This window comes from Vespa mandarinia, chromosome 1 (assembly GCF_050613455.1).
Source record: "Vespa mandarinia isolate Hongniang chromosome 1, ASM5061345v1, whole genome shotgun sequence".
NCBI classification, from domain to species: Eukaryota; Metazoa; Arthropoda; class Insecta; order Hymenoptera; family Vespidae; genus Vespa; species Vespa mandarinia.
Genome location: NC_140810.1, coordinates 13,747,505 through 13,775,493, shown reverse-complemented (window position 1 = coordinate 13,775,493; position 27,989 = coordinate 13,747,505). Strand labels below are relative to the sequence as shown.

The 27,989-nt window shown below is 32.0% G+C and overlaps 1 protein-coding gene and 1 long non-coding RNA gene across 22 annotated transcripts; both read right to left on the bottom strand.

Annotated features, from left to right (window-relative positions):
• Positions 1 to 133: 133 nt before the first annotated feature.
• Positions 134 to 27,895, bottom strand: Liprin-alpha (PTPRF interacting protein alpha). Of its 21 annotated transcripts, none has more exons than XR_014983337.1 (24): positions 27,566 to 27,720; positions 25,260 to 27,072; positions 14,529 to 14,630; positions 14,124 to 14,288; positions 13,957 to 14,031; positions 13,382 to 13,477; positions 12,205 to 12,420; positions 10,446 to 10,733; positions 10,229 to 10,372; positions 9,011 to 9,170; positions 8,573 to 8,934; positions 8,244 to 8,486; positions 7,971 to 8,153; positions 7,771 to 7,863; positions 7,490 to 7,650; positions 7,084 to 7,131; positions 5,310 to 5,562; positions 5,084 to 5,229; positions 4,653 to 4,883; positions 4,278 to 4,541; positions 3,944 to 4,100; positions 3,750 to 3,866; positions 3,347 to 3,593; positions 134 to 3,167 (listed from the first exon to the last, which is right to left on the bottom strand). XR_014983337.1 is itself a non-coding variant. In XM_085662967.1 (23 exons), exons 2-23 carry the CDS (start codon positions 25,506 to 25,508, stop codon positions 3,507 to 3,509), a joined length of 3,840 nt encoding a protein of 1,279 aa, XP_085519093.1. In that variant the 5' UTR covers positions 25,509 to 27,072; positions 27,880 to 27,895; the 3' UTR covers positions 134 to 3,506. The 21 variants fall into 21 exon arrangements, 17 of the variants coding, with proteins under 17 accessions (XP_085519093.1, XP_085519080.1, XP_085519114.1 ...); XR_014983338.1 differs by having other exon boundaries at positions 3,407 to 3,593; XR_014983339.1 differs by having other exon boundaries at positions 3,423 to 3,593.
• On the bottom strand, positions 5,603 to 7,077 carry LOC146873318 (uncharacterized). Its single transcript, XR_014983363.1, has 2 exons — positions 6,493 to 7,077; positions 5,603 to 6,285 (listed from the first exon to the last, which is right to left on the bottom strand). It is a non-coding gene; the product is annotated as an uncharacterized LOC146873318 (long non-coding RNA).
• Positions 27,896 to 27,989: the final 94 nt, after the last annotated feature.

Here is a 27,989-nt window from a genome sequence, read left to right as displayed (position 1 = left end):
ATATATATATATATATATATATATATATATATATATATCAAATTCGCTATCGCATCTATTATAAATAACCACGTGATATGTATATAACGATAGACGAAAAATAAAAAGTTATACTTTCATCGAGAATTCTTAAATATTTCAATTTTTAACAGAACAATATTGAGATATTTTTTATACAAATAATCGGCGGAATACAATATTCATATTACATTAATTTTGAAGTGGACATAAATGAGAAATGTTTGCTCATTTATGTATAAACATTATCTATATATAAATCAAACATACATGTATAATATACTTTATACATATCATAATAAATAATACAATAAAATTTGTGAAATTCTCGGTAAAAACATTATATACATTGAATCAATCCCTAATGATTGTTTTTTAAATATTCGATTATGCTTCTGATTAAGCAAGCTCTATTCGACACCAATCAGTCGGAGGTTGGGTTGAGAAATATGTTTTTCTCGTACCTATATGTATATTTATACTTAGATACATAGAAGGCGTCAAAGCTGCTACATACTGATCCATGATGTACATACACATATGGGATTACAAATGGTTGCTTTTGGAAGGTCCTCGCGTTGGAATGTCTATAAATAGTTATTATTAACTAGCATACATTACAAATAAGTTCAGTCATTTACAAGTACTGCTATGACTCTTCCGAAAGGGAGAGACGGCCATGTTCTTTCAAAAGGCGCAGATTATCAATTTTACATGACTGTATATTTTATATAAATTAAGTCTATACACTCTCTTAATATATTCCGTAACAATAAATGTAATTACGTTACTTTGATAAAGATGCTCTCTCTCTCTCTCTCTCTCTCTCTCTCTCTCTCTTTAAACATTTTCTTTTGCAATCAAACTAAAGTTAGTTGATTTTAGAGCGACAAGAATTAATAAAATACTTCATAAATTCTGCAAATAACAAGATAATTATTATACAAGTAAAGAGGTATATATATATACATACACCCATACACACACATACACACATTCTCTCTCTCTCTCTCTCTCTCACACACACACACACATACATACGAAGCTTTGATAGAAAATATTTCTATCGTATTCTTTGAAAAATTAACTAAGAAATCTGAACCATTTTAATCTGGTGCATCATTTAATAATCCATTATGTTAATTTTTCAAACAAAATAAACTTGCATCAATGGCAATTAAAAAAAAAAAAGAGAACTACCAGAGCACTTTAGCACAGAGGTAGCGTAGCATTGCTTTGGCTTTAGCGAGTCCTTTTCACCATTATAGAAGTGGATGAATTGACTGGTAATGCTAAAAGAAAAGACAACTTGGCGATGCGCAATGAATTTGTACAATTGAACGTACAAAACGTGTGTATCACATTCACGCATCTGCACGCAATTGGGGCACTGCCGTTTAAGCGCTCATATTTAATTATTATAAAAGCATCGCGTCACACACGTCTTTGGCAGAAATTATTTGATAACGTGAACGCCCCTTCGGAAGATCGTGCAGAGCTATGGAACTACAACGAATGAACAGCTTGCATGGGATACTTTATAGGGAAACAAACATTAACAACGATTCCTCAATTATCAACAACATTAACAACATCACCATTATAACTTGTCATCATTGCGATCGTCTTTATCATGATTAATTTGTCATTTTACAGTCGCTGTCTTTGTCTCTCAGTCTTTTGCCACCTTCTTTAGCATCTTAAAGGTTTTATTGATAATTATTATTATCGTCATAATCATTGTCTTCTGCATTATTATTGTTATTAGCAATTTCACTAGCACTGTCGGTATAGTTTATACTGCCATTGGCTCCAATCATTTCTTCCTGTATATTTCATCTAAGTCTCTTTTTTATCTGTGTAATTATGCTTGCGTTGTGGATCCTTTTGCTACCGATGTAACACACAGTAGTAGTAGTAGTAGTAGTAGTAGTTGTAGTAGTAATAGTAGTAGCAGTAGTAGTAGTAGTAGTAGTAGTAGTAGTAGTAGTAGTAGTAGTAGTAGTAGTAGTAGTAGTAGTAGTAGTAGTAGTAGTAGTAGTAGTAGTAGTAGTAGTAGTAGTAGTAGCGTAGTAGCAATGATAGTAGTAGTAGTAATAATAGTAATAGTAGTAGCAGTAATAGTAGTAGTAATAATATAGTAGTAATAATAATAATAGTAATAGTAATAATATTAGTAGTAGTAATAGTATTAATATAAGTAGTAATAGTAATAGTAGTAAAAGAAACGTTCGAAGGGTTTAGTAACGCGGCTTAAGTAAAGAAAATAAAATAATTTCTTTGTAAAGCATCAAAAAATCAAGATACAATTTCTTCATCGTTACGATCATTTTTACTGGTATATATGCACATTTTTATTACTGGTATGCACCTGAAAGCGATAACATACGGTCCCTTGATAGGACAATTATAAATTAACATTAAACGTCGTTTCATATTAGGATACCTAATAACGTTTTAAACACTTAGCTATACATTGCGCACATATTTTGGTATAAAATGTCTGTTCATAAGAGTCTTTCTTAACAGGCTAGCTTCTTAAACGCATCTATGTAATTGCATTTCTTTCGATAAGATCTTTTCTTATCTGCAATAGTTACTTGTTGAATTTTATTTATAATACGTAGTATTTTTTTATTATATACGTGACTCTACAAACATTCAAAATTCATCGAAATAAGAAAGAAGAACAAATACTCTAAAGTTCCATTTGTGAAAAGTAAGATACACATAGACTTGTCGGCTCATCATTGTCCTCTTACAGACACAGAAACATAGAATGCAGTCCCCGTCTTTGTATATAAAATATTAACGATTCCCCGAGTGTATACTGCATCATTGTGAATTTCTTTTAACCATTCATTTTGTGCTAGTTACGACAACATAAGCCGCTTTTATATGCAGAATTATTATATAAGTACACGATATAATACAAGAAGGGTGCAATAGTAATAGTAGAATATCTAAAGTGCCATGTAACAATATCTTACTAAAACTACAATTGATCTGTTACCCGTAAAAACATAACAAGTCAAATGAGGCGGATTTATTGTCGTGATTGTGTTCAACTCATTTTGGCCTTCGAGGAGATATACTGCAATTCCTTTGAATGCAGATGCGACACATGACCACCTCCTACATTTCAGTATCTATAAGAAAATAATTTACGCGTAGGTATTTCTTGTCAAAATATATGGCACGCGGAACGTCATTAAATGTGCGATCATACAAATGAAGGAAACATTTAAGAGCTCACTTCTGAGCATACAATAAATACAATCGTTTTTACGTTACAATTTTACGTTCACGCATCTATGTATATTATTACCGCGTGCCACATGGCGTAACAATACGAAGATATCTTTTGGATGTTACTTGAAGCTCTTACAACTTTTACAACACACTTGCGTACAGACAGTAGTAATAGCTGGGGTTCTGGACTAGACATGATGGGGTTGAAGATGGGGCAATCTGTTTGACGAGTTGGATCAGGATTTCATATTAGAAACGTCCGTTCGCCTCTCTGTTCCTACCGTTAATAAATTTGCAAATTCCATTTCTAAAAGTTGTCTTGCCTAAAATAATAATAAATGCGATAAATGCGCGAAGTTATAATTAATTGATATTGATATATATATCAAAATATATATATATATATCAAAATATATATATATATATATATATATATATATATATATATATATATATGCAATAGTGTACTCGATATAGACCTGTGTATTTTGTGTAGGAATTTGCAAAGCGAGAGCAAAACTATTTGCATCAAAACTTTCATCCAAAGCAATTAGGGCACCATGTACTCCAGATTCTAAGAGATGGTTTCCATATTCCTATGATAAATAATGTAGATAAATTATTTTTCTTTTCTTAACGTTATTATCGTTTCAATAATTGAATTTAATCGCACCTTTAGACCGATTGATTGCACCCATCGTATGACTCTATCGTTACTCCATACAAGAACATCTACATTAGCTCCTTCTGCCATCCTTCTTCTTTCTTCTAACTGTTGTCTGTCATAATTTAATCTCTTCAAACACGAAATCCCGTACTGCAAACTTGTTCTGCAGTGAAACAAATCAATGTAATGAAAATTACCTTTTCTAGTATATATTTATTTATCTATGCGCAAACGAAGAAACTTTTTTGTAATTACATTTTTATAGTTCTTTCCTACCCCGTTAACGGCTTGAAAAATAATCAAAAACGTATATTTTAATCGGACATACATTTATACATACCTATGAAAACTATCAATCATCCTAAGTTGACCACGCAGATCCTTTTTAGTGAGGTGATCCAACATTCTAGCGTCAACAAGGCACTCCATGAAAGTGGATCGATATTGGGGTAATCCAAGACTCGGCAACCATACATTTCCTATCCATTCGTGATTCATATCTCCAAAAGCTAATGTTGTGCGAGAAGTTTTAGGTGCAGATGGACTTGTAAGTGACACCATTTCCTGGATAGCTAGTCTCAATTTCAATCGGTGCAAAGAGTTACTATAAATCAGATTATTTATTAAATATAAAATCTCGATCTGTTAATAGTTTTTTTATTAAAAACAATAACAATAATCTATATTATAATGATAAAATGTAAATGGAATATACCTGATACCGATCTCACGTTGTATTTCGGTGTCACTCAATGCACTCATTATAGCACCACTTTTGACGTTAGCTCGACATGCCGCAACATACCAGGTAGGCATGCCCACCCAAAGCTCCAGCCAAGCAACAACAGTTGGTCCGTTCCAAAGAGCAAAAGGTGTTCCAGCTTTCATCGCTTCAGCCAATAGCTCATGTCGTGAAGAATCCAGCATACTACCAAACATACTGGGACTAAAACAAGTCCGATGTGCCAATGATCGCAATAATCATAAAAATAAAAACAATTTTTCTTTTCACAAACTTCTATTCTTTTTCTTCTTCTTCTTCTTCCTTATTGTTTGTTTCTTCTCTAAATTACTTTTTTATTTATATTTATATTTTTAGATTATTGTATCTATTGAACATATTTAAAGTAGAGGAAATAAATATACCTTTTCTTTTTTCTTCGATCAAAATCACTCTTGCTCCCTAATGTTCCTGCCACAGAGACGCTATCTCCATAATCAGGATCTGCTGGTGTACTCGCACCTCCCATACCAGGTACATCTCCAGGCATCGTTGTATCCTTTCCTTTTATCTAATATAGAAAAAAGGAAATAATTAGAAAAAATATTTTTATACTTAAAAAAATTTATGTGAAGCCAACAAAACATTTACCTTTTCCTTTTTACTGAAAAATCTACCAAGACTGCTCTTTATGCCTTTTTTCTTCTGAGCTGCTGCCACTGCAGCTGCTGTTGCTGGACTCATGGTTGTTTGCATGTGCAGATGCGAACTCGACAATTGTCCAATGGGTAGTCCAACACTGGATAGATTGTTCTTGTGTAAACTGTCCTGGCTACTGTGGCGTGAGGACAATGGGGAAGGAGGAGTCCCAGAATTGAGTGCGCCGTTGCTATGTTGTCCATGCCTGCTGCATGGAGCGCTAATCTAGTCTCTATTTCTACTCTAATCAGTGCTACTACACTAGCTCACACAAGACATTTCTACTTGCTTGTGTGCTCTTCTATATGATTTATTATGTTTATTATATTATATTGATCTTGTTCAAAAAATCACATAACACTAACTTGTCACAGACTTAATGTAATCAAAATATAAGAAAATATGTGTATAGATTGATTGCATCTAATCTCTGCAATACTCTCAAAACTATAATTAAATCGTATTATTTATACCATTTGTTATATATTTGATAACACAATGGTGTACTCTGGGAACTTACGAAGATCAAGTAAATTGCAATGATGTATCAAATGCATTAGAATTAATAACAGCCAACAATAATAGATATTAATGTTATAAGCAAAAATATTAATTAGCATATAATGAATATAGCAAAATAATTTACTACACCAATAATATTTACTCTAATATTTCATAAAAATATTATATACTATAAAAAATTTATTACAGCTAAGATATTGTCAAATTATGCAATTATTGTAGAACATAATATTTACTAATTATTGCTATTACTGAATATTTTCATATACAAACATATAAAAAAAGCAATTTTTTACACGAACATCTAAATAAATAGCTTCAACTCGTTAATTAATAATAAGGAAACATTCAAAGTAAAAATACCTACTCGATATTACATGATATGCATAAAAACCTGGAAATACATCTGATTACTGTTTATAAGACGGAATTTCCATGTGATAAAAGTTATCATCTTCAAAGATACAGAAAGATTTTAATGCTATATATATTCACATTTTTATTATGTTTAAGGAAAGCTTGATGCACAACTATACAAATACACTAATATATTTGTTACTTATATTATCAAATCTCTCTGTATCCTTTGTAGTTTGTTTGTAAAAAAAACAACCTTGTTCGCACAGATGTCTGATGTATATCTTGCATGCCATGCAACTCTTTTGATTCCGTAAGTTCCCTCGTCTGTTTGAGACAACGATGTATATCATGAACTGGACAGGCTTGAGTATACGATGCGTGGAAGAAGTTACTATCAGTTTCTTCCAAGGACTCATATCTAGCAGATTTATCGGGTGCTTCGTCGTTGCCACTGTGCTCGAAAATTGAGGCTGTGGGCATGTACGTTATGCCTGGGACACTATATTTATCAATATCATATCTCTTGTACAAAACATTTAACTATTATTTTAAAGCTTTCTGATGAGATTGACAAATTTCTTGAAAGTAATATGGATATGTATGTGTAATATCTTGTGTATAACAAAATTAAAGAGAAAGAGAAAAAGATAGGGGGGAAGAAGAAATAGAGATAGAGACAGAGAGGGGGAGGGGGAGAAAGAGACAGAGGAAAAACAGATTACCATTAAATTCACTTTGGCCGACCTCAAGATCATTTATTCTATGCCCACATTTGTCTCTCAAATATGTCGTGCACAGCGGCATGTAATGCGGAATACATGCAGTACTAGAAACTTTAATTAACCTGTGTGGGGAAAAGCCACTGCTGGGGAATCCTGTTTGTCCAGTACGTCTGATAGCATGGATAGCAAATTTATGAAACTAATAATTTACAAAGTTCAATGTATATCTTTCAAATTTTATAGTTATATTGACCTATATCTTGATAAATTTATTGTAGAAATAATAATTGTAACAATTAATTTTGGCATATTTTCAAAAATGTTATCTTTCAATATGAGATCCTTTTGCACGTTAATATATACTAATTTTATAATTGCTTTTTACTATTATGAAATACATATGCAGTCACGAAAATATTTGTAAATGTTAAAAATTTGTTTCATAAAAATTCTACATTTTCATTTTTCTCTAGAGAAGCTCATCTTTTGAGTGTCCTTAAAAGCTAAATTTGTTTATCTCATACATACCTTCTTAGCTCTTCCTGGCTATGAGCAAGTGCTTGCACAACACGTTCTAATCTGAGTGATCTGGCTGTCAATGGGGAAGCGGCATCGCTGCTAGCACTTCCAGCACCACCAACGCTGTCTCTTTCACTCACTGAATGCAGTTCTTCTCCAGACAACTGCAACTGCCAAAGGCAGAAAGCATTAAGCACCCAGTTTTATCAGTTCAATAATGTCAAGAATTTATAATATTGTAAAATGTCTATTTTTTTATAATACAATTAAGATACTAATAAGCAGTAAACCTGGCTTGCAGGAAGTGATTCTGAAAGTTGTCCAGGACTAGCAAGGGATGCAGCATACTGATGTAAATGAGCAGGAGACATTGATGCTGGTGCCTATACAAGTGATGAATTTTACTGTATTTTTTAAATTTCATTAGATATAAAAGTAATATAAAAATTGAATGTCTATTAAAAATAAATAAATAAAATTAAATGCTCACTGTGTGATATTTGTGTAAATAATCTCTGTTAGGGCTGTGATGTGATTTTGGTGTAGAGCGACCACTTAATGGAGGTGACGCTCGCTCGAGACTGCGTCCTCTTGCTAATAAATTCATATGTTCAAAGCTACCTACTCGAGATTCTAATTCTTCTGCTCGTGCTTCGGTATTCTGTTTTTCTTCCTGTAAAAAACTTGTTCATATTATAATCTACATAATAATAGTGTTTATATAATAATGTTTCATACAAATTTTTCCAAAAAGTTTATTTACCTGAATTAATCTAATCTCATTATTGATAGCATCTAATTGTTCTTGTAACATTAGCGCAAGTGTTTGAGCATCGGTGTGTCCTGCTGGACTAATTACCTCTGCCGAACAACTGAAGATACTTTCATTATCACCGTCACCTTCCGCGTCGCTGGAAACATCAAATGCTTGTTGCACATTTGCTAGAACATGAGCTTGTTGAAGTTTTTCCCATTCTTGTTCCGCAAGAGTACGTACTACATAATTCTGAAAAAACAAAAACATATAAAATATCCTAATTCCCATGTAATTTTTAATTTAATAACATTTAAATAAGATGTCTAACAAAATACCTTTGAAGCATCCTCTTCTATCACAGCTCTTTTGCCTCCTCTCCTAGGTAATGAATGTGTGTCAAAACTACTATGACTTGCACTTCTAGAAAATGAGCCAGGATCCACAGCATTTGGAGAAAGACTTCTAGTCAATGCATCCGTTTGTTGAATATTAAAAGCAATTTCTTGCTGAAGCATTTGTCTCTTCACATTATCAATTTCGAGACGTGCTTTTCCTAGTTCTTTAACAATATCTGCTTTTTCATTTTGTAAATCTTCAGCTATTTTCCTTGTCTTTTCAAGTTCCTGCGTTATCGCATTCTTTTCTTCTATTGCTTCCATTCTTTCTGTTAAATGTGTCTGTAACCTGTCATTAGATTCTAAAAAAATAATTTAGATTATTTAAAATTATGTGATGTGATATATGTATTTATCAACATATATTTTACTATTTACCAGATAAAAGTTTATCAACGGTTGCACTTAATCGAGTATTATGTTCCTCATTCATCTTAAGTCGTTGATTGACACGCATTACTTCTGCATTTTTCTCTTCTAATTGTGCTTCTAACCTTTGTATTCTATCTTCTGCACTACCATGCCTCTCCTGGGCCTGCTTATTAGATATTTTATATAGTTAAAATTAAATGTTAATAAGCAAATAATCTTTGAAAAATTTACCAATATATTTTTTATGAGATACTATTACTTTTTTACTTATTACTTTTTTACTTATTACTTATTACTTTTTTAAGATTCATTATAAAGAAAACATTATATATTTATCAAAATAATTTGATAGATTTTTACAATTATTGCATATGTCAAGTTAAAAATAAAATTGTGAAATTTCTAATACAATATTCTTTTAATTAGAAGTTTGATTCTTCCTTCCATCCTTTCCCTTTATTTTGTATGTATCTCTAATATACACGAAAACTACTTTCCAGACAATATTAGAGTGGAAACGAATGTAGAAGCAGAAGAATGCACAGTATAGAAACACAAATTTGTGCCTGAAGAATGAATCTGTTTTAGTGAAATAACAAGAATTATATGAAATCATGACAAAGCTTTAAATATAAATGTATAGAATGATATATGTTTGAAATTGTTTGTGGATTATTTGTAATGAAAAAATTAGTCAACCAGGTAAGCAGCGTGTGTATGTATGTGTGAATGTATATCACAGACATATAAATAAATAAATAAGTAAATATACATATATAATATATATATATATATATATATATATATATATATATATATATATATATATATATTAATCTTTGAATATCATAGATCTTGTACTTGTGTATATCAGTATTTTGTGGGTAAATATAAAAATAATCCGTAGTGTTTTTAACATTGAATGCATCTGTTAAATAGTGTATGTAACACATTAAAGTATTGCTTACACGGGATATTCATAAAAAAGAAAAATGGAAAAAAAAAGAAAATAAAAATAGCTAAATGTTACATGTGTTGCACAACACAGACAACTTGAAGTTTTTCAAATAAAATATAAGAAAAATTATTTTGCATTGATGATGCAAGATATCAAGAACAAGCTTTCTAGAGACATGTATGTATATATTTTAGGGTTCTCAGTAAAAGTGCAGAGGAATAAAAAAGGGAAAATTGACAGTGCAATTATATGATTCCCCTGCGTACCTGGTTGGGCCTCCTCACCTGGGTCAGAGCCTCCATCCTCTGCTTCAATTGTTCTTCCATTTCAGGTAACTTAGCATATTGGGTTAATTTTTGTTCAGCAAGTTCCAATTTTTCTTGTATAGCTGCTATCTTTTCTTCTTGAAGCTGTAATAGTAAAAATGTTATTTTACAAAATAACGAATTCTATTTAAGTCGATTAATATCTGCACTAGAGTACCTTTAATTGAGCCTTTTTATGTTGAAGCTCCTGTTCTAATTTCTCATTGAGATCATGTAAGCTAGTTGATTCCCGTTGAGCATTGAGATAACGTTTTTCAAGAGTTGCAATCCTTTCTTCTTGGTCCTCTTTCTGTGCAACATTTTCACGCAGATCTCTTTGCAACTTAACATTAATTTCCTGAGTTTTTAAAAGATCCTTCTGAGTTTTAGAGAGTGTTTCTTCTAATTCTGCAACTCGTCCACTCAATTCTGCTACACGCCGTTGCCATGTACTTAACTCAGTACTCTGAAATAATAAACAAATATTCTTACTTAGAGTAATAATATAAGTTTAATTTATTAAGTTGATGCAGTATTAGTTTGTATGTACAATAAAAGTGTTTAAAAAATACTTTTGCGGAAAACACATATTTTTACAGAACTATTATATCATATAATATTAAAATAAATACAAAAATAAAGTTTATATATATATATATATATATATATATATATATATATATTATATGAAATATATATAAGTAGTAATAATACAATAAAAAGTGAAGATATACATAATTGTATAAATGTTTGTGTCAAATATCCTATATATGAATTATAAATTTTCCGAAATAAAACTATGTTTTTTCCAAATAAAATCAGTTCTTATTCACTAAACATGCAAATACAGTATGCTTGACATTTACAGATATTAATCATTCCACATCGTGCCATAGGCATTGTTATTTAAGATAAGATATTATGGTAATAAATGTTTCAAGTTGTACTATTTGAATAATATAAAAATATTAGAAATAACTTGTCTACTAAAAATTGCATATAAACTATATAGTTATATAAATTAGTAAAGCATATCACAGCTGATAGCTAAATTTATATTATTTCTAATAACTTTTATTAAGTAAACTGAATCACATTGAATTTCACTATTTATTTAAACTATAATGAGAGAGAGGGGGGAATGGGAGAGAAAAAATATATATATCGATTTATAAATTAATCTAATTGAAGTTATTAAAGTGTTAAAGGTCCTACATTTTTTATTATTTATTTTATCATAATCAATAGTATATATCTAACAAATATTTTAAAACAATACTTATTATTAAATGAAATATCATGCATTTAATGTAATTAAGTAATAAATAATATAATAAAACAATTTATATTAAAAAAGAAAAACCAAGAAAGATTTTATAGTATTATTTTAATTTAAATAATATATTAAATAAAATAATATTATAATTTTAATATTTGACAGATTTTTTGTTCCAAATAAAGAGTAAAGAATATATAAATGAGTTAGTGTAAAATTTTAGACATTATGTATTTATTCACGGATTAAAGTCAAAAATAAATTCATGCAGAACATAGTTTTAAAACGCTTTTCATTCTATAAAAGATCTTGTCTTAGAAAATCACATACTTGTTATATAGAGAGCAAATAATAATAATAATAATAATAATAATAATAATAATAATAATAATAATAATAATAATAATAATAATAATAATAGTAATAATAATAATAATAATAATAATAATAATAATAATAATAATAATAATAATAATAATAGTAATAATAATAATAATAATAATAATAATAATAATAATAATAATAATAATAATAATAATAATAATAATAATAATAATAATAATAATAATAATAACACGCTTTATTTTTTTATATATAGAGATCTACCTGAATCTCTATAATGATTGTGTTTCTAGCATCTTGCTATAAAACAGTTCCATACCTGCTTATCAAGAGTGGCTTGCAAGTCTATTACTCGTACTGCCGAATCCTGGTCGGATGGATCAAGACTGCCATTGCTCAATCTGCTTGCTATCTCTGTTGGCTTCTCTGTACCTAGCTTTTGTATTGCGTGTTGCTGCTGCTGCTGCTGCTGCTGTAGTTGCTGTTGAAGCTGCTGTTGTGGCTCCTGCTGACTTTCAGCCTGCTCAGTCTCATTCTGCCCGATCACAACACTACATTCAGAATGCCTCGCTCGCATTGCCTGTCCTGCATTGCCGCGTAATTCCCAAAATCTACATATAACAGCTACGCGACTATAATACTACCGTGCACTACTGCAGATGCATTCTTATGGATGCAAGGAGTAAGATGGATGAAAAGAAGAAGGGAACGAATATAAACCTATTATCCTACCGAATTCCAAATTTAGAAATATTTCATTTCAAATATTTCAATATCGCTAAGAGAAGGAGAATTTCACGAACACAATAAAAAAAATTTATTTGAAAGAATATTTAGGAAGTTTTTTTTTTTATAACGAAAGTTTCTATCAACATTATCCCAATAATACATTTGGAAATGGCAATGACACTGATGAGAATAAATACTTAATTTTAATTATTTTTATAGAACAATTACTTTCTAATATTATCTTTTGTAAGATTTGAATTATTTTCTTTATCTTTCATTTTAATATAATATCCGTTAAACATAAATTTTATCCTTCCACTTACCAAGAGGCAAGAATCCATATACACATATCACACATTCGAGAAATGTATAGCCGATGAAAAATGAAATGAGGACGATAAGTAAGGAGGAAACCGAAATTCGATATCATTAATAATCCTCTATGAATTCGTCAATAAAAAAAAAAAAAAAAAAAAAAAAAGAAAAAAAAAAGGGATTTATTTTTCGAACACAGTGCAACTGCAATGATGCCAAAAATGAAATCTACCGCTTTGAATAGACAATTAGCCGGCAAAAGAGGATTTATGCTAAACACGAGCATGCGTAGTGAAATATTCCATAAATGCAATTCATGACTCTCAAACAGTTTGAACACCTCCATGTACACATGATCAATGCGAGATATGAAATAGCAATTTGTGTGAAATTTTTGTGAGAGTGTTTACATGAATGTGCAATGTTGTATTGAGAAATATTGTTTTTCATACCTTGTTTTGTTGTTGACCATCGTCTGTTTGACCATTTTCTTTAGGTTTGTCATCTATGGCTTTAGGCGTAATTCCACTTACTTTATACTGTTGGAGCTATAATTCGAAAAATTAATGGATAATTAATAAATAATTATAAGAGAATCTTATGAAATATTGTCCAAAAAGTTTGTGATATTTTTTCGCTAACACAGAGATTCACAAAATGTGGATCGCATTAAATATTAAAATATGATAATAGTTTATATGTTCATTAAGAGAATTCATTGATGGTGGATCAGAAAAAATTACCATTTTCGAAAATTGATATCGGCCCAAAAAAGTTTAGGAATAAGATAAACTAGTGACGCAAATTTCGTGAATTTTTAAATCCATATGAAGGACTTAAAAAGGAAGATAAGTTGAACTTTCTGATATTTCTTTTCTTTCACATATACATATATATCAAAACATATCAAGGCATTTGACCAAGTTTTTATAAATCGTTTTTCTTTTGTAAATCATTTTAATTTGATCTTACTGAAGATGGAAGATAATTCGCACCAACTTTTTGACAGTTCAATAAAATAACGTACCTCTTCTTTGGTATGGGCCAATTCCTCTTCAAGGCTCGTATTCCTTTCGAGAGCTACGCGCAATCGTTCGCGTACCTAAAAAATTTAAAAATAAATGACAAAATAAACGATTCAAAAGGATAGAAAAAATACGAATAGGAAAATTATAAATACGATAAAATATGTACCTTCTCGTCCAAAGCTTTATGATGTTCGAACAAACTCTTTAAAGCTTTTAGTACTTCAACTTCCGACGACACGCCCGATTGTGCCGCGGCTTGACGTTTTACGACCGTCATCCTTAGCGATCGTTCGTGTCGAGAAACCAAACATTCAAGATGTTCCAGTAGAAGCTGAACAATCAATAAATATAACGTCGGAGATAATAATGTTTTATTATTTTTTATTTATTTTTTAATTTCTTCTTTTAATGTAATATATGTTCCACGAAATGTTAGATATTAAAATTATAGCACATATATTTATATTATATTATATTATATTATATTATATTATATTATATTATATATATAGTATATATATTTATTTATTTATATTTATATTTTATGCAGGAAATATAACTATTCACGTACACGTGTGTTGTTCCGTTCTGCTTTCAATTCTGATATTTCTTCTTCTCTCTGTAAAATGTTTTCACGGGCCGCTGCTAATTCTTTTGTTAATTGTGACAGTTCCTGTAACATAAGTTAAAAGCATGCTGCTTAAAGAACTTCTTCTTAAATCTTTTAAATTATTGCAACCAACAATTATTATTGCATACTTATTAATATTCGTATCAAATTTTCTTGTTTCTTATCAAAGAAAGTAATCGTACACATACGCACACATACAGAAATGTATGCGTGCTGTTTCAGGATATACAGTTTGATAATAAAAGACTATAATCAACAAAATTATCATCGATCACATGTTCCGAGATTTTTACTTAAGAGATTAGTATATACAATAAAGATAGAGTATGAGTTTCTAAATATACCAGGTACACGTGAAAGACGTAAACTAGATTATCATAGATTAATAGATCTACGAAGAATACTATCGAATCGTAAAACGTTAAATAATTTCTGTTACGAACTAAATGAATATTTCAAAAGCATCGCTACTTTTGTTCATAGTTTTAAATTTATCTCCGAGAAAGACGATGATAGAAATGAAGAAATGAAGAGAGGAGAAAGGGAGGGGGTTAAAGGTTGAAAAGAAAAAAAAAGAAAAATGTAGGTCATCGCGAAATATATTGTCGATAAGGGAAGAAAGAAAAATATGGGTCGCTATATTTAATCGTCCATTAAAACAAATTATTCATATCCTTTGATCGTGTGCTTCGATATTTCCCCTTAAACTCGACACCATCATCTTTGGAGTAGAGATAACGAGATGAAACACAGTATTTATTTTCTCAACGATTAATTAGCTTCTCAATGCGAATTATTACGCCCCGTTTAAATTGGACAATTTCATTCTACCAAGAAGAAACATACGCACGCACACACACACGCGCGCGCGAAGATCAAATCACTTTCTTTTTTTTCTCTTAATCGTTCGCCGTCCTTTAATAATGATTAGACATTTTTCACCTCGTGTTATTATACAATTCTTAGAAATAAAAAAAGTGCCTTGAAATATACCGATTGCACTTACATCAGTAATAATCTCATACATTTAAAGTTATCCTCCAACAATTATAATTTAGATTCAATCGAGAGATAGAAAATGTTTATCACTTCATGTTTTGTACCGTTCGTATCAATATGAATGTAAAACACGGATGAGAAAAAAGTCATATGTCTTCTCTTTTTTATAGACACTCGAGATGCAGCCTAACATTGAAGAAGAATCTACGTCTGCATCATCTCATTGCTATTTTAATGATACGATATAGAAACGTATAACACGCAATACTTGCATAATAACGAGAAATTGTCAGATTTTATTACCTGAATTCAAAGTCATCTACGAATAGATAAGCCTTCTTCTCCCCTCTCTCTCTCTTTTTCTTAATCAACAGAATATTTCTACGCTTTTCGACGTTTCTATTTATCGCGAGACTACATCTGAAGAAACTATTACGTTATAAAGAAACTATTCGACATTTTGCCACTCATTTTGTATTCGTCTGAATATTTGAGGTCATTTCGAACAAATTAAAAAAAAAAAAAATAATAATAATAATAAATAAATCAATCAATAAATAAAAAAATAAAAATAACAAAAATAAATCAAATAATAAAAACAAAACAAATATTCTTGCATATTATATAAAAGATTCGATCAAGAAAATGTACGTGAACATAAAGATATATGTATCTATGTTCACATGCATTCATACGTATGTAAGTATTTATACATCCATGTGCGTGCGTGCTTGAGTGTTTACGAGTGAAAGAGTAAGAGAAAAAAGAGAAAGAAAGAGAGAGAATGATACTCATAATACGTCCTCGCTTATATTCGTATTCGTACGCGCGCATGGTACGACATGCGTTCGCGGTTCAATAACGTGGCGCAGGTTGGAAACTATGCAAACGATTGCTGCAATATCCGCACCCCTGTTGTCCGATCGCAAGGATGGATACGCGTTATTCTCACGTTTGCCGTGATTGCAAGATGTGACTGCTTTCCACCTCTTCGATGTCACTCTATCCGCAAAACACCAAATGAAACAACTTTCTTTTACTTTACCGGGGGAATAAAAAAAAAAAAGAAAAAAAAATATATATATATATTTGTAGTTTTGCTTTATGTTCCGTTCGTGTAATTTTTAAAAATAAAACCAATATTATTGGTTGATCAATAAGTAATATCAGAATTTTACTATTTTATGTTTAATTAAATATCGCTATTTTTCCTTTTCTTTTCTTTTATTTTATTTTTTTCTTTTTTCAACATTTTCCATTTTACTTATATTATTTATTTATTACTTATATTACTTATTTATTACTTACATTACTTGTATTATAATTTAATATTTAAAATTTGTAACTAAATTTTATTAAAAAATATTTACAATTGTTTATTCAGTATTTATTATTTATTTAGATAAAAACCATTGTAAGTTCCGACATTACTTATTGGTCGAACTAATATAATAAATATGATATTCTGGATTTAAATTCAATGCGTAAAAGTTTCTCGAATACTTTTTTTTTTAAGTTAAAGAATTATTTTATAGATTTATTATAATATAGTTCGAATGATAAAATTTGAATTGCTTTTTAAGCTCGATATTTTTTATCTCAATCAATTCCATAAATCAATTTATCATAAAATCGATAGAACAAGTCTCAATGTCAATTTAAAAAATCGAATGCAAGATTAAATATAAGTTTCTTTTGAAATTGTTGCCGTTTAAACGCGTCAACGAATTTGACGAGATAAGAATATAGAAAAGATTCGCAGAGGTATGTAAAATAATGAAGGAAGATGGCGAAAGACTTAGAGTCAGCGAACGACTGTGAGGAAGGAAGAGGAAGGGAAGGGGAATAGAGAGAGAGAGAGAGAAAGAAAGAGAACTCGCACACGTTATGACTGAATCGTCGTGCACGCGAGCAGCTTCATTCATACGTGGATTTAGGCTTCGTTCGCAATGAAACAAGCACTCGAGAAGCAGCTTCATGGGCAATTTAATTCTCTCTTACCGTGCGACTTCTCTTTCCCTTTTTTTTTGTCTTTTCCTCTGGGTCAATATACGAAGAATCCTTTCAATAGCTACGATTATGATTACTACGTGTATATATACTCGTACATATTAACACATTATCAATCGATCACAGGAATTCTCATATTTGCACATATATCCAAACGTAATTATTAAAGTATAAAATTATATAAGTTGTTATTATAGTATTATTATTTCTTTCTTTTTTTTTTTTGTATTGAATAGTGTTCAGTTAATTTTGATGTTATCAATTTTCCTGATTATTTAATATTCTAATAACGATTTGAATTCAATTATGAATATAGCCAGTGAAACGCATTACTTTTAACTGGTCAATAATATATTAACTATGGAGAGAGAAAGAAAGCATAAAAATCATAAGAGAAAATTGAATTAATTGCGATAACCAAAAAAGGGTCGAGTAATTTGAAGGGACTAACTAATCAAGTTAACGGGCTTCGCCAAGCAATAAGAGCACCTGCAATACACAAGCAAGATCATATTTCCTTTCAGTAGGTGTATCTGGTTGCTTTATATTAGTTAGGTATGCACATTCTCGAGGTGTGGCGAAAAATGTTTGATCATATATATGAATAGAAAAACGTGTGTATATATGTGTGTATTTGTGTACACATGGATTTTATGTATAAACGTGAATATATATATATATATATATATATATATATATTTACACATGTATATGAAATACGTATGCATAAAATCAAGATGCATGGCAAGATCTCTTCTAGCAATGACGAGATCGTCTAGCAGTCTCTGCGACTTCGATTCAACAGAAATGTTTGCGTCGAAAAGGAAAGTACTTGCTCACGTCTGACAATGATGAGAACAACATCATGTGACTCTCTCACGAGATCTGCTTCGTCTTGTATTTATATCAAATAATTTCTCATGAAATTCATGAATAACCTGTATCTAAATTTTTTTATTAATTCCATCTGTATCATTTTGGAATACAGCCAATGTTCCAGAGAGAGAAAAAAAAAAGAAAAGAAAAGAGGAAAATAGACAAATCTAACAATACGAGTTGTAAGCTTAATATGCAGCAGATGCACATGTAACTATGTGCACTCGATAAATGTGCTTATTTCTTGCATGTCAGCCGCTCTTTCTCGCACATGCGCAACTTTCGAAATTTTTGAATAGAAACGTTCTCGAGTATTAAAGCCGCAAATAACAATGTCGCGAGTATATCGAGCTCGTTTTGGTTTTATGTCTCTTCACTTGATTTCTTTCCAACGATTTTGAACCTGTTCAAAACAGCAATTGGATTATTGAGGAATTTACTCCTGACAAACGGTTCCAACGGTTAAGTGATTATCATTTGAACGAAAAACGATCAATCTTTTTGATCTATATGAAACATATTAAAAAAAAAAAAAAAAAAAAAAAAAAAAAAAAATTAGAGAGAAATGATCATATCATAAAAGTTAATTACAGACTAACGATTTATTTGTAGTCTTTGACAAAAAAAAAAAGTTAAACTAATGAACTCATTTTTCTCGCCGAAAGTAAAAATGAATTTTTAAAGGTTGAGAACCCTAAGCTCGATAAAGGTAGGAGGTGCTGCCACTCACAAGCGAGAACAGCAGCCAAGTAAGACAACAACGGACGACAACGGCAAGAATAGTGATCGACAATGAGATCGACGATAATGATCGACAGTAGTCAGAACGAGAGAAAAAGAGAAAAAAAAAGATAGAAGCGAAAAAAGAAAAAAAAAATAGAGAGAGAGAGAGAGAGAGAGAAAGAGTCGAGGTCGTGTTCGCTACTACTCTACGGCGGAACAACGAAGAGTTGAGCGCGAGTAAGAGCTCTTAGTATTCTCTCTCCTTCTCGTAGTCGTCGTCGTCGTCGTCGCCGTCGTCGGCGCACCGTCAAGTAGAGTGTGTAAAAGGCGAGGTTCATTCATGCGCCGCCAACGAAGCGAGTGGGTGGGGTGTGTATTGATCGCGGAGTCGGCGTATATCGCGTATGTATGTATGTATGTATATACGAGAGAACGCCGGTGCATTGCACTCGTGCCTCAGCTTCGTCCTAGAAATTTTTACCCCAAACCGCACCGTTCCATCCCCACCATTACCATTACCATTACCATCACCATCACCATCACCATCACCATCACCACCACACCACTACTACCATCTTCTTCTTCTTCTTTATCTTTTGCTATTCGTCGTTACATAGTAGACGCTCTCTCTCTCACACACACACACACTCTCTCTCTCTCTGCCGCTTTTACCACAAGCTTTCCTCTTTTCCATGCTAACCATCCGACCTTTTTCACAACCCTCTCCGTGCTTTCGACATTACGCGTCGAAATCGAGAGCGGGTCAGTTTTACGACGTTCGATCGTGTGAAAAATAAAAAGATAAAAAATTTACAAAAATGGTATACATCAAAGAGATCCTTCCCTCTCTCTCTTTCTCTCTCTCTCTCTCTCTCTCTCTCTCTCTCTCTCTCTCTCTCTCTCTCTCTCTCTCTTTCTCTATTCTTTTTCACTTTGTTCTTTATTCTCGATAACATGTTTTCTCAATAATTCATTTTGCTAACTTGCTATATATATATATATATTTTTTTTTCTTTTTTTATCATTACTGAATCATTAATGTTAACCAAAGTATAAAATGCTCGAAGATCGAATAATAAATAGATCGATTGAAGATTTGATCAAACGTATAACTATAACTGAAAATTCTGTGGAAATTTGAACAAGCGTAATGAAAGAGCGAACAAAGAGATTGGTATGATAAAAGAAACAAATGGAGAATGATCAAAGAAAGTAACGACATTGTAGCTGTTTGAGAAAATTTCACTGTTAAAAGAAAGACGATTCTTAATCTTTAGGAAAAAAAGAAAAGAAAATTGAAAGAAAAAGAAAAGAAAATTGAAAGAAAAATAAAAAAGAATAAAATACATGACAATTGAAATCGAAAAGGGATAGTTCTGTAGACCGAGCAACTCGTTGCCCTTCGCACTTGGATCGTTACGAGATAGAACACGCATGATACTTCTGTCCCGCATATTGCATGATGAAAAGCCACGATTGTCCTCATCATAATGGATATATAAATATATATATATATATATATATATATATATATATATATATATATGTAATAGCCTATCGGTTGAAATTATATAAACATTCATGAAAAATTTCTCTAAAGTCTCTCGTATACCAAGCTAAAGTGAGAAAAGAAATAGAATATATAGAAATAGTATATTAAAGAGATAAATAATAAAGAATAGATTGTTAGTACTGGATGATCAGAAAAAAAAGGTGAATGCTCTCGAGTAATACTATAAAATTCGTATCTTTGTTTTTCAAATTCATTGACATAATGAAGAAAAAAAAAAAATATGTACTTGGATTGAACATCGAACATGCTTGTGATGTGTGTGAACATTCAAAGATAATTTAATTGTAAGTACCAAAAATTTCTCTAAATGTTCATAGAAATTCAGCGACGATGACACGTCCGATTTTCTCTCGCTAATTCCATTTAACTAATCAGCTCGAGAAATGAATAACCCGAAGAATTCGACCTGTTAGCGATCTCTTAACATCGACTTGATACTTAAACGTAGTCCGTTCTCATGCCACGAAGATTAAAGTGAATAACGACACTGGAATTACGAATGCTAAAAAAAAAAAAAAAAAAAAAAAAAAAAAAAAAAAAAAAAAAGATAAATTGAAGATATACAATAAACGCAGACATATTTTATCTTTAATCTCTTATCACGCGTGATTTTTTTTTGACGATTAATATAGATATTTTTAAACTACACGAAAGGGTTCGCAAGAAGATTTTTTCTATTCTTTTTTTTTCCTCTTTTTCTGGCATATACACTTTTATATTTTTGATACTTTGCCATGAGTTAATCTTTCAAATTAAATACTTACAATTAGATATATATGTATTTACGTGTGCTTATGTCTTTTTACGTTTTATTACATTTCATCAGGCACAGAATTTATAGTTACATTATATCCGAAGTTTTAAATGATTTTTTTTATAAGTATAAGTAATATTATATAATTTCTTTATTATATATATATATGTATATAAATATATATATATATTTATTTATATATATATATATATAAATATATATATATTTGTTTTTAACTAGAGAAAGTTAAAACGCAATACAATGAAATAATAGATAAAACGGAGAATGGTAACGCAAACATAAAAAATAGTGATTGTACCATAACATTGAATTAAAATTTAGTGGAACAGAAAGATCGTGTCATTAAAAGATTAATTTATTTTAATCGCTCCAATTCTTATTAAGAACTTGAACGAATTCGAATTGAAATTAAAATCTATCTTGGAACGTATCTCCTTGACCGTAAACTTCACGGGAAATATTAAACATGAGTAAATATTTATCAATAAAAGAAAGGTCCATTTTTTATTGATATTGACTACTGATCATATCGCATTATTAAACAAAAAAAAAGAAAGAAAACAAATTAAAAAATTTATATATATATATATATATATATATATATATATATATATATATATATAAAGATTATTTTTATCAACGAGTCAGTAACACCGATTTAATAATGTCGATTTGTCACACTTGCGCGTACGAACGAGTAATTTTTGAAATTTATGCAAATTTCGATTAGTCAATTCATCAAACAAACCATACAAATATTAAGAGAATATCAATATTTGTAAAAGAATTCATTTATAATTCTTTATCCGGAAACAAGAATGTAATACAGTGTGATATTGAATATGATTCCGCATCTGTAAAAAGTAATTTATACATAAAAGAGAAAAGAAGAAAAAGAAAGAAAAAATATTAAGAATCATTTCCAATGATTTTTTTTTTGTTAATGATTATCAATATGTTCACTCATTATATTTTCCTATTCCTTGAATGATAATAATTACATATTATCCTTGCATTATTTTCTCTATAAAAAATGTAGTTCATTCAGAAACGCATATTTCCAAAGTCAATAAAAAGTAATATTTATAGAAGCCTGTAATATCAAGAATTTTCGAATATTTTTATCATTGATTTACGTAAACTAGTTGTAAGACGATCGAGAGCTATCAAACAAGTGTAATAAAGAGAAATGATTATCACTATACTAACAAGATCGATAGAATATGGAAGTTATATATCTCACTAAAAAAAAAAAAGAGAGAGAGAGAATTAAAATAAAAACTAAAATTATCAATAATACATATTATCGTTTATCATTACTTATTAATAATAATAACTAATTACTGAAGGTAGATATTTTTCATTTAACAAGTTTATGATCTTTCACCAAACATACTTGTAATGAATCATTAATAAGTCAAATCGAACTACTTTCTATACTTCATCAGAAACAATATTTACTCAATATAAATCATTGATAATTCATAAGATTATGTCATAACATCTAAAAGGCGCAACAGTGAGCGTCATCCACGAAATAAAAGCACGAGGCTACCAAATATCGTCTATATATTCCTCTCGCACGTACATAAAAGCCAATCGGGCAACGAATGGATCGATGTAGCCACCGGTTTCTCTCCCTTATCCCGAGAATGTATCGGTGCTCCACATCGTAAGTTCTTTCTTTCCCTCTCTCGTTACTAACGCCTCGTATTTATTTATGTTTCAAGTAAAATCACGTGAAACGACGAGCTAAGAAGAATGAACTTAGGCAAGATCTTTTTTCGTTAAAATGTTTTTTATAACAGAAATACGATTGGATTACTTATAAACGATCTTTTTATGATATAATCCTGATATACACTTTTTAACAAAATGGTATATAAAAAAGAAAGGGGGAGAGAGAGAGAGAGAGAGAGAGAGAGAGAGAGAGAGAGAGAGAGAGAGAGAGAGAGAGAGAGAAAGAGAGAGAGAAAGAGAGAAAGAGAAAATAACAATTATTTGTTCATACATATATGTAGATGTATATATGCTTTTCTAGCGTGACTCGTTATAATAAATACAAAGCTAAGTACAAATTACATACATGTTTATATCGCACGTAGAAATTAGAAAAGTATGCATCTCTTACGTCGTATATATACATACATAGGATAGATATTATGTAAGGTCGGAAAGCATTTGCGCGTTAACTATATCGATCCATCCGCATACCATTGGAATTGGACCAAATCGCGGACAATATCGATTTTCGAACCGGACGTAGCTCTTTATACGCACGATGTACAATAGGTCGGCTTGATTTAACGCGTCATCTTCCTACTTATATTTGACATATATATATATATATATATATATATACATACATCTATCTATATGTATATTGACATCGAAATAAAAAGAGATTGTAATCTCCGTATGTTCTATCGATCATCCGATGATCTATAGGCTTAAATAACGGCAAGAATGTATATCTTCGATCGTTTTCTTATTTCTGTATCTTATTTTCTTATTTCTGTATCAATTTTAAACAATATATCGATTATCATTTTTCGATAATTGAAAACAAGCATAGATCCACTGTTGCATATATGACTCACTCAATGTTTGAAATTTCGCGCGTGAATTTCGGATACAAACGAGATGAACGATATTTCACGAAATTATCCGATATAACAAGTGTCGTTATAATAAGAACATTCTTGCAATGATGGAAAAGAAAATAGAGATTAATTTGTACTATATAGTGGTTACCGAATGGATGATATTTCAAAATGAGAAATAACTATCTGCGAAGAGAAGCCGGTTACACAATTAGTAATGTGCATATCTCGAGAAAGTAGGACAGCGCGCAAAGATAACGCGGGCAACTGGATAGTCTTGAATCGTTTCTACCGTAATCATTACGTAAACGTTCCAGTAATTAGAGATCCATAGTAGTTGCGATAGAACGCAATTAAAAAAATTCTACGGTAGCCGTACAAGTTCAACGTTATGTTGGGATCGTAATTAATTGCAAATCGGATCCTTCTTTGTGAAATTACGTTTCGTGGAATCGTATTGTCTTTTGATTTCTTTTTTCTTTTTTTTTTTTTCTTAAGTTTTTACTAATGATGAGATAAAACCATAAGAAACGAATTTAACTTTTAACTATCGTAGAAATTCGTAAAAAAATGATCAGAGAAAAAACGTAAAAAGATAAAAAATAGATCAATGTAAACAGCACTCCAAGAGAGACGAATTAGTAGAAGAGGCATATGTATGTTGAAATGAGTAATTCGCTTACGAGATGGCCCATGGGCGGGATATACAGCACACGTTTTGCAAACTGTACACGTGCGAGTCTGTCTTCGGTCCTTCGACCTTTCTCTTTCTTTCTTCTTTCCTTCCTTTCTTCCTTCCTTCCTCTCTCTTTTTCTCTCTCCCTCTCTCTTTTTCTCTCTCCCCCTCTCATTCTTTCGCTCTCTCTCTCTCGCTCTCTTTTGCTCTCTCTCTCTCTCTCGCTCTTTCGCTCTCTCTCGATGTCTTTGCCCCTCTTTAACCTATCACCACCCACAGCGCAAAAGTCGCGAGTTAAACGAGACGCATATATATATATATATATATAGAGAGAGAGAGAGAGAGAGAGAGAGAGAGAGAGGAAAAATTTTGTCTTATCTCATATCCTATCGTAGGCGTAACTTAAAAGAAAAGAAAATGAAATAAAGATTCATACCTGCGGAATGTTGGCATAAATTTGACGATTGAGCGAGTCCCGTTCCTTCTCAAGTTCCCTCACCCTGGTCTCAGCCTCCTGTACCCGTTCCTGACACTCACGCAACGAATCCATTAGCTTGTCCCTTTCGTCCAACATCGAAACCATTAATTGTTCGAAGTTCGCATCATCGCCAGAGAATTGCGAACTTCTTTGGCTGATACTGTCCTCCGCGATCGTTGGCATCACGTCACACATCGCACTCCACATTTTGATGTCGCTATTTTATTTTCACTTCTTTCCCACCTCCACACCTCCTCTTCTTTCTTCTCACCCTTTTTTCTCTTTTTTTCGTTAACACGCCCGTAAATTCTGATCACTTCAGCGCGCAAAAGGACAAATAACGATGTTGATGACGATAATGATGACGATGACGATGACAATGATAACGGCGACGACAACAACAATGATGACGACGGCGGCGGCAACAGTAATGATCGGTCAGTGGAGTGTAAGTAATGAACGAAACACACACACACACACGCTACACTACACTACACTTTATAAAGAAGCACACGTGCGCGAGAGCGAGAGATAGCAAAACAAGAGAGATACAGATATATACATAGATAAATAGAGAGAGAGAGAAAGAGAGAGAGAGAGAGAGCGAGAGAGAGAGAGAGAGAGAATAGTGATGAGAGAAACGAAGGGATATATATTGCTGCTTTTTTCTCACTTTTTCTTCCTCTCTTTCTCACTCACATACGCACACACGCACACTACTCCACTCTACCGTACGTCGTCTTCTACTTCTTCTTCTTCTTCTTCTACTTCTTTTTTTCTTCTTCTTCTCCTTCTTCTTCTTCTTCCTCCTTCTCCTTCTTCTTCTTCTTCCTCCTTCTCCTCTCACTTAATCATTTTCCTTGGTCTTCGCTTCCTTCGTCCGCGAGTTTTCGTTGGATCGATCAAATTGAACGACATTCAAAAAAGAAGAAAAAAAAAATAAAAGGAAAAGATGTAAAATATGAAAAAAAGAGGAGGACGTAGTCCTCTCTCGCGGAACTAGCGACGGTAACTGGTAGGCGGAGCGCGAAGAGGCACGCACGGAAGTCGCGTATCGCCGCCCCTCTGACGTCGTACTCGTGAAGCTTAACGCTATCGTAGAGTTTGTCGACGCTCGGACGTTCGTTTCACGAAAAGCAGCGACCGGTTGGATAATCTGCGTTGAAACGATCCTCTACCGATGATATTCGTATCGTAAACGAAAGTATTGGCGGCACCTTATTCCCCGTAGCAATGATGATGATGATGATGATGATAACGACAACGACGATGACGACGGCGATGACAACAACGAACGAACACGAAAAGTCGTGCTCATGTCCAATATATAGAAGGGCCACTGAATACTTTTCTTTCTTTTTTCCTTTCACCTTTGTTCGTTGTACATACGACTTCTTTTTTCTTTCACTAATTCCTTTTTTTCTCACAATCATAAAAATGAAAAACTATAACAGAATTGGACCACTCGAAATCGAGATACGTTATGGTTCGTTCTCTCTTCGTTCGAATCGATCGCACAAAAGTAAACGCGACGAATAAGAACGGTTGAGTACACTTTTACACTGTGAAAAACCTTACAGAACACCGGCCACCGTCATGTTTCCCCTCCATCATCTGTGTAATTCTTCACTCCTCCCACTTTTTATTCACTAAATCGTTGCGCTATACTACTATTTTACTCCTGTGCCGTTCGACAGTACCAAGTTCGATATCTCTATCTCTCTCACTTTCCTTCCCTCTCAGTCTCTGTTGACGTCCAATCAACGAGGACCTTAGCACAGAACAGAAAGCACGGCGATAGTAATAATCAAAATTTAAGGGAACTCAAGCAATTATCTTGCCCTTTTTCCCGGTTCGTAGTTTCGGTTTCATTCAGGCAAGTTTTCTTGCGTACATATTTCGCCAAAAATGAAAACCGATTGATGCAAAAGAAAGAGAGAGAGAGAGAGGAATGAGAGAGAGAGAGAGAGAGAGAGAGAGAGAGAGAGAGAGAGAGAGAGAAAGTGAGACAGAAAAAGGATTCGTTTTTTCTGTCTTCTAGAAACTTCAATATTCGCGATATGCTTGCCGTTCGTTTGTTCGGTAAAGACAAAAAACGAAGAAGAAAGAAACCGAGAGTGATAGAGAAAAGAAAAATTTGCGAACACTCTCGTTCCTCTTCTAATCTTCTTTTGGTAGAGCACGAGATGTACGTTGAGTTGCTCTCTCTCTTTCTTTCTGTCGGTCAGTCTTTCGTAGTTTTACGTATTGTTTATTTTATTCACCGTCCAAAAGATACTCGAAGGAATATAAGTCGTGATCGCGACTCAGAACACTGGGAGTCGCGCGAGTCTACGTGTGAATCTCGGCATCTCGATGACAACAGCATTATCGCGGGGAAGGCCGAACACTGACACACCTACGCCGCTCGATTCCAATTATTCTTCCCCTCCCGCGCTCTCCGTCTTTCTTTCTCTCTCTCTTGCTTACTCATCCTTTCTCTCTCTTTCTATATGTTTGTCTCTCTCTTTCTCTCTTCCCCCTCTCTCTCTTTCTTTAAGCCAATTTCGGTTTTACAATTCCCCACCCTTAAGCCTACCGTTTCGTTCGTGGTCCTTATTCGATGTGGTGTGCCCCAGAGACAGTGGCCATCTTGTATCTGACGTCATCCAACGACACCGATACGGTTCTCGTCACTGGCCCGATCAA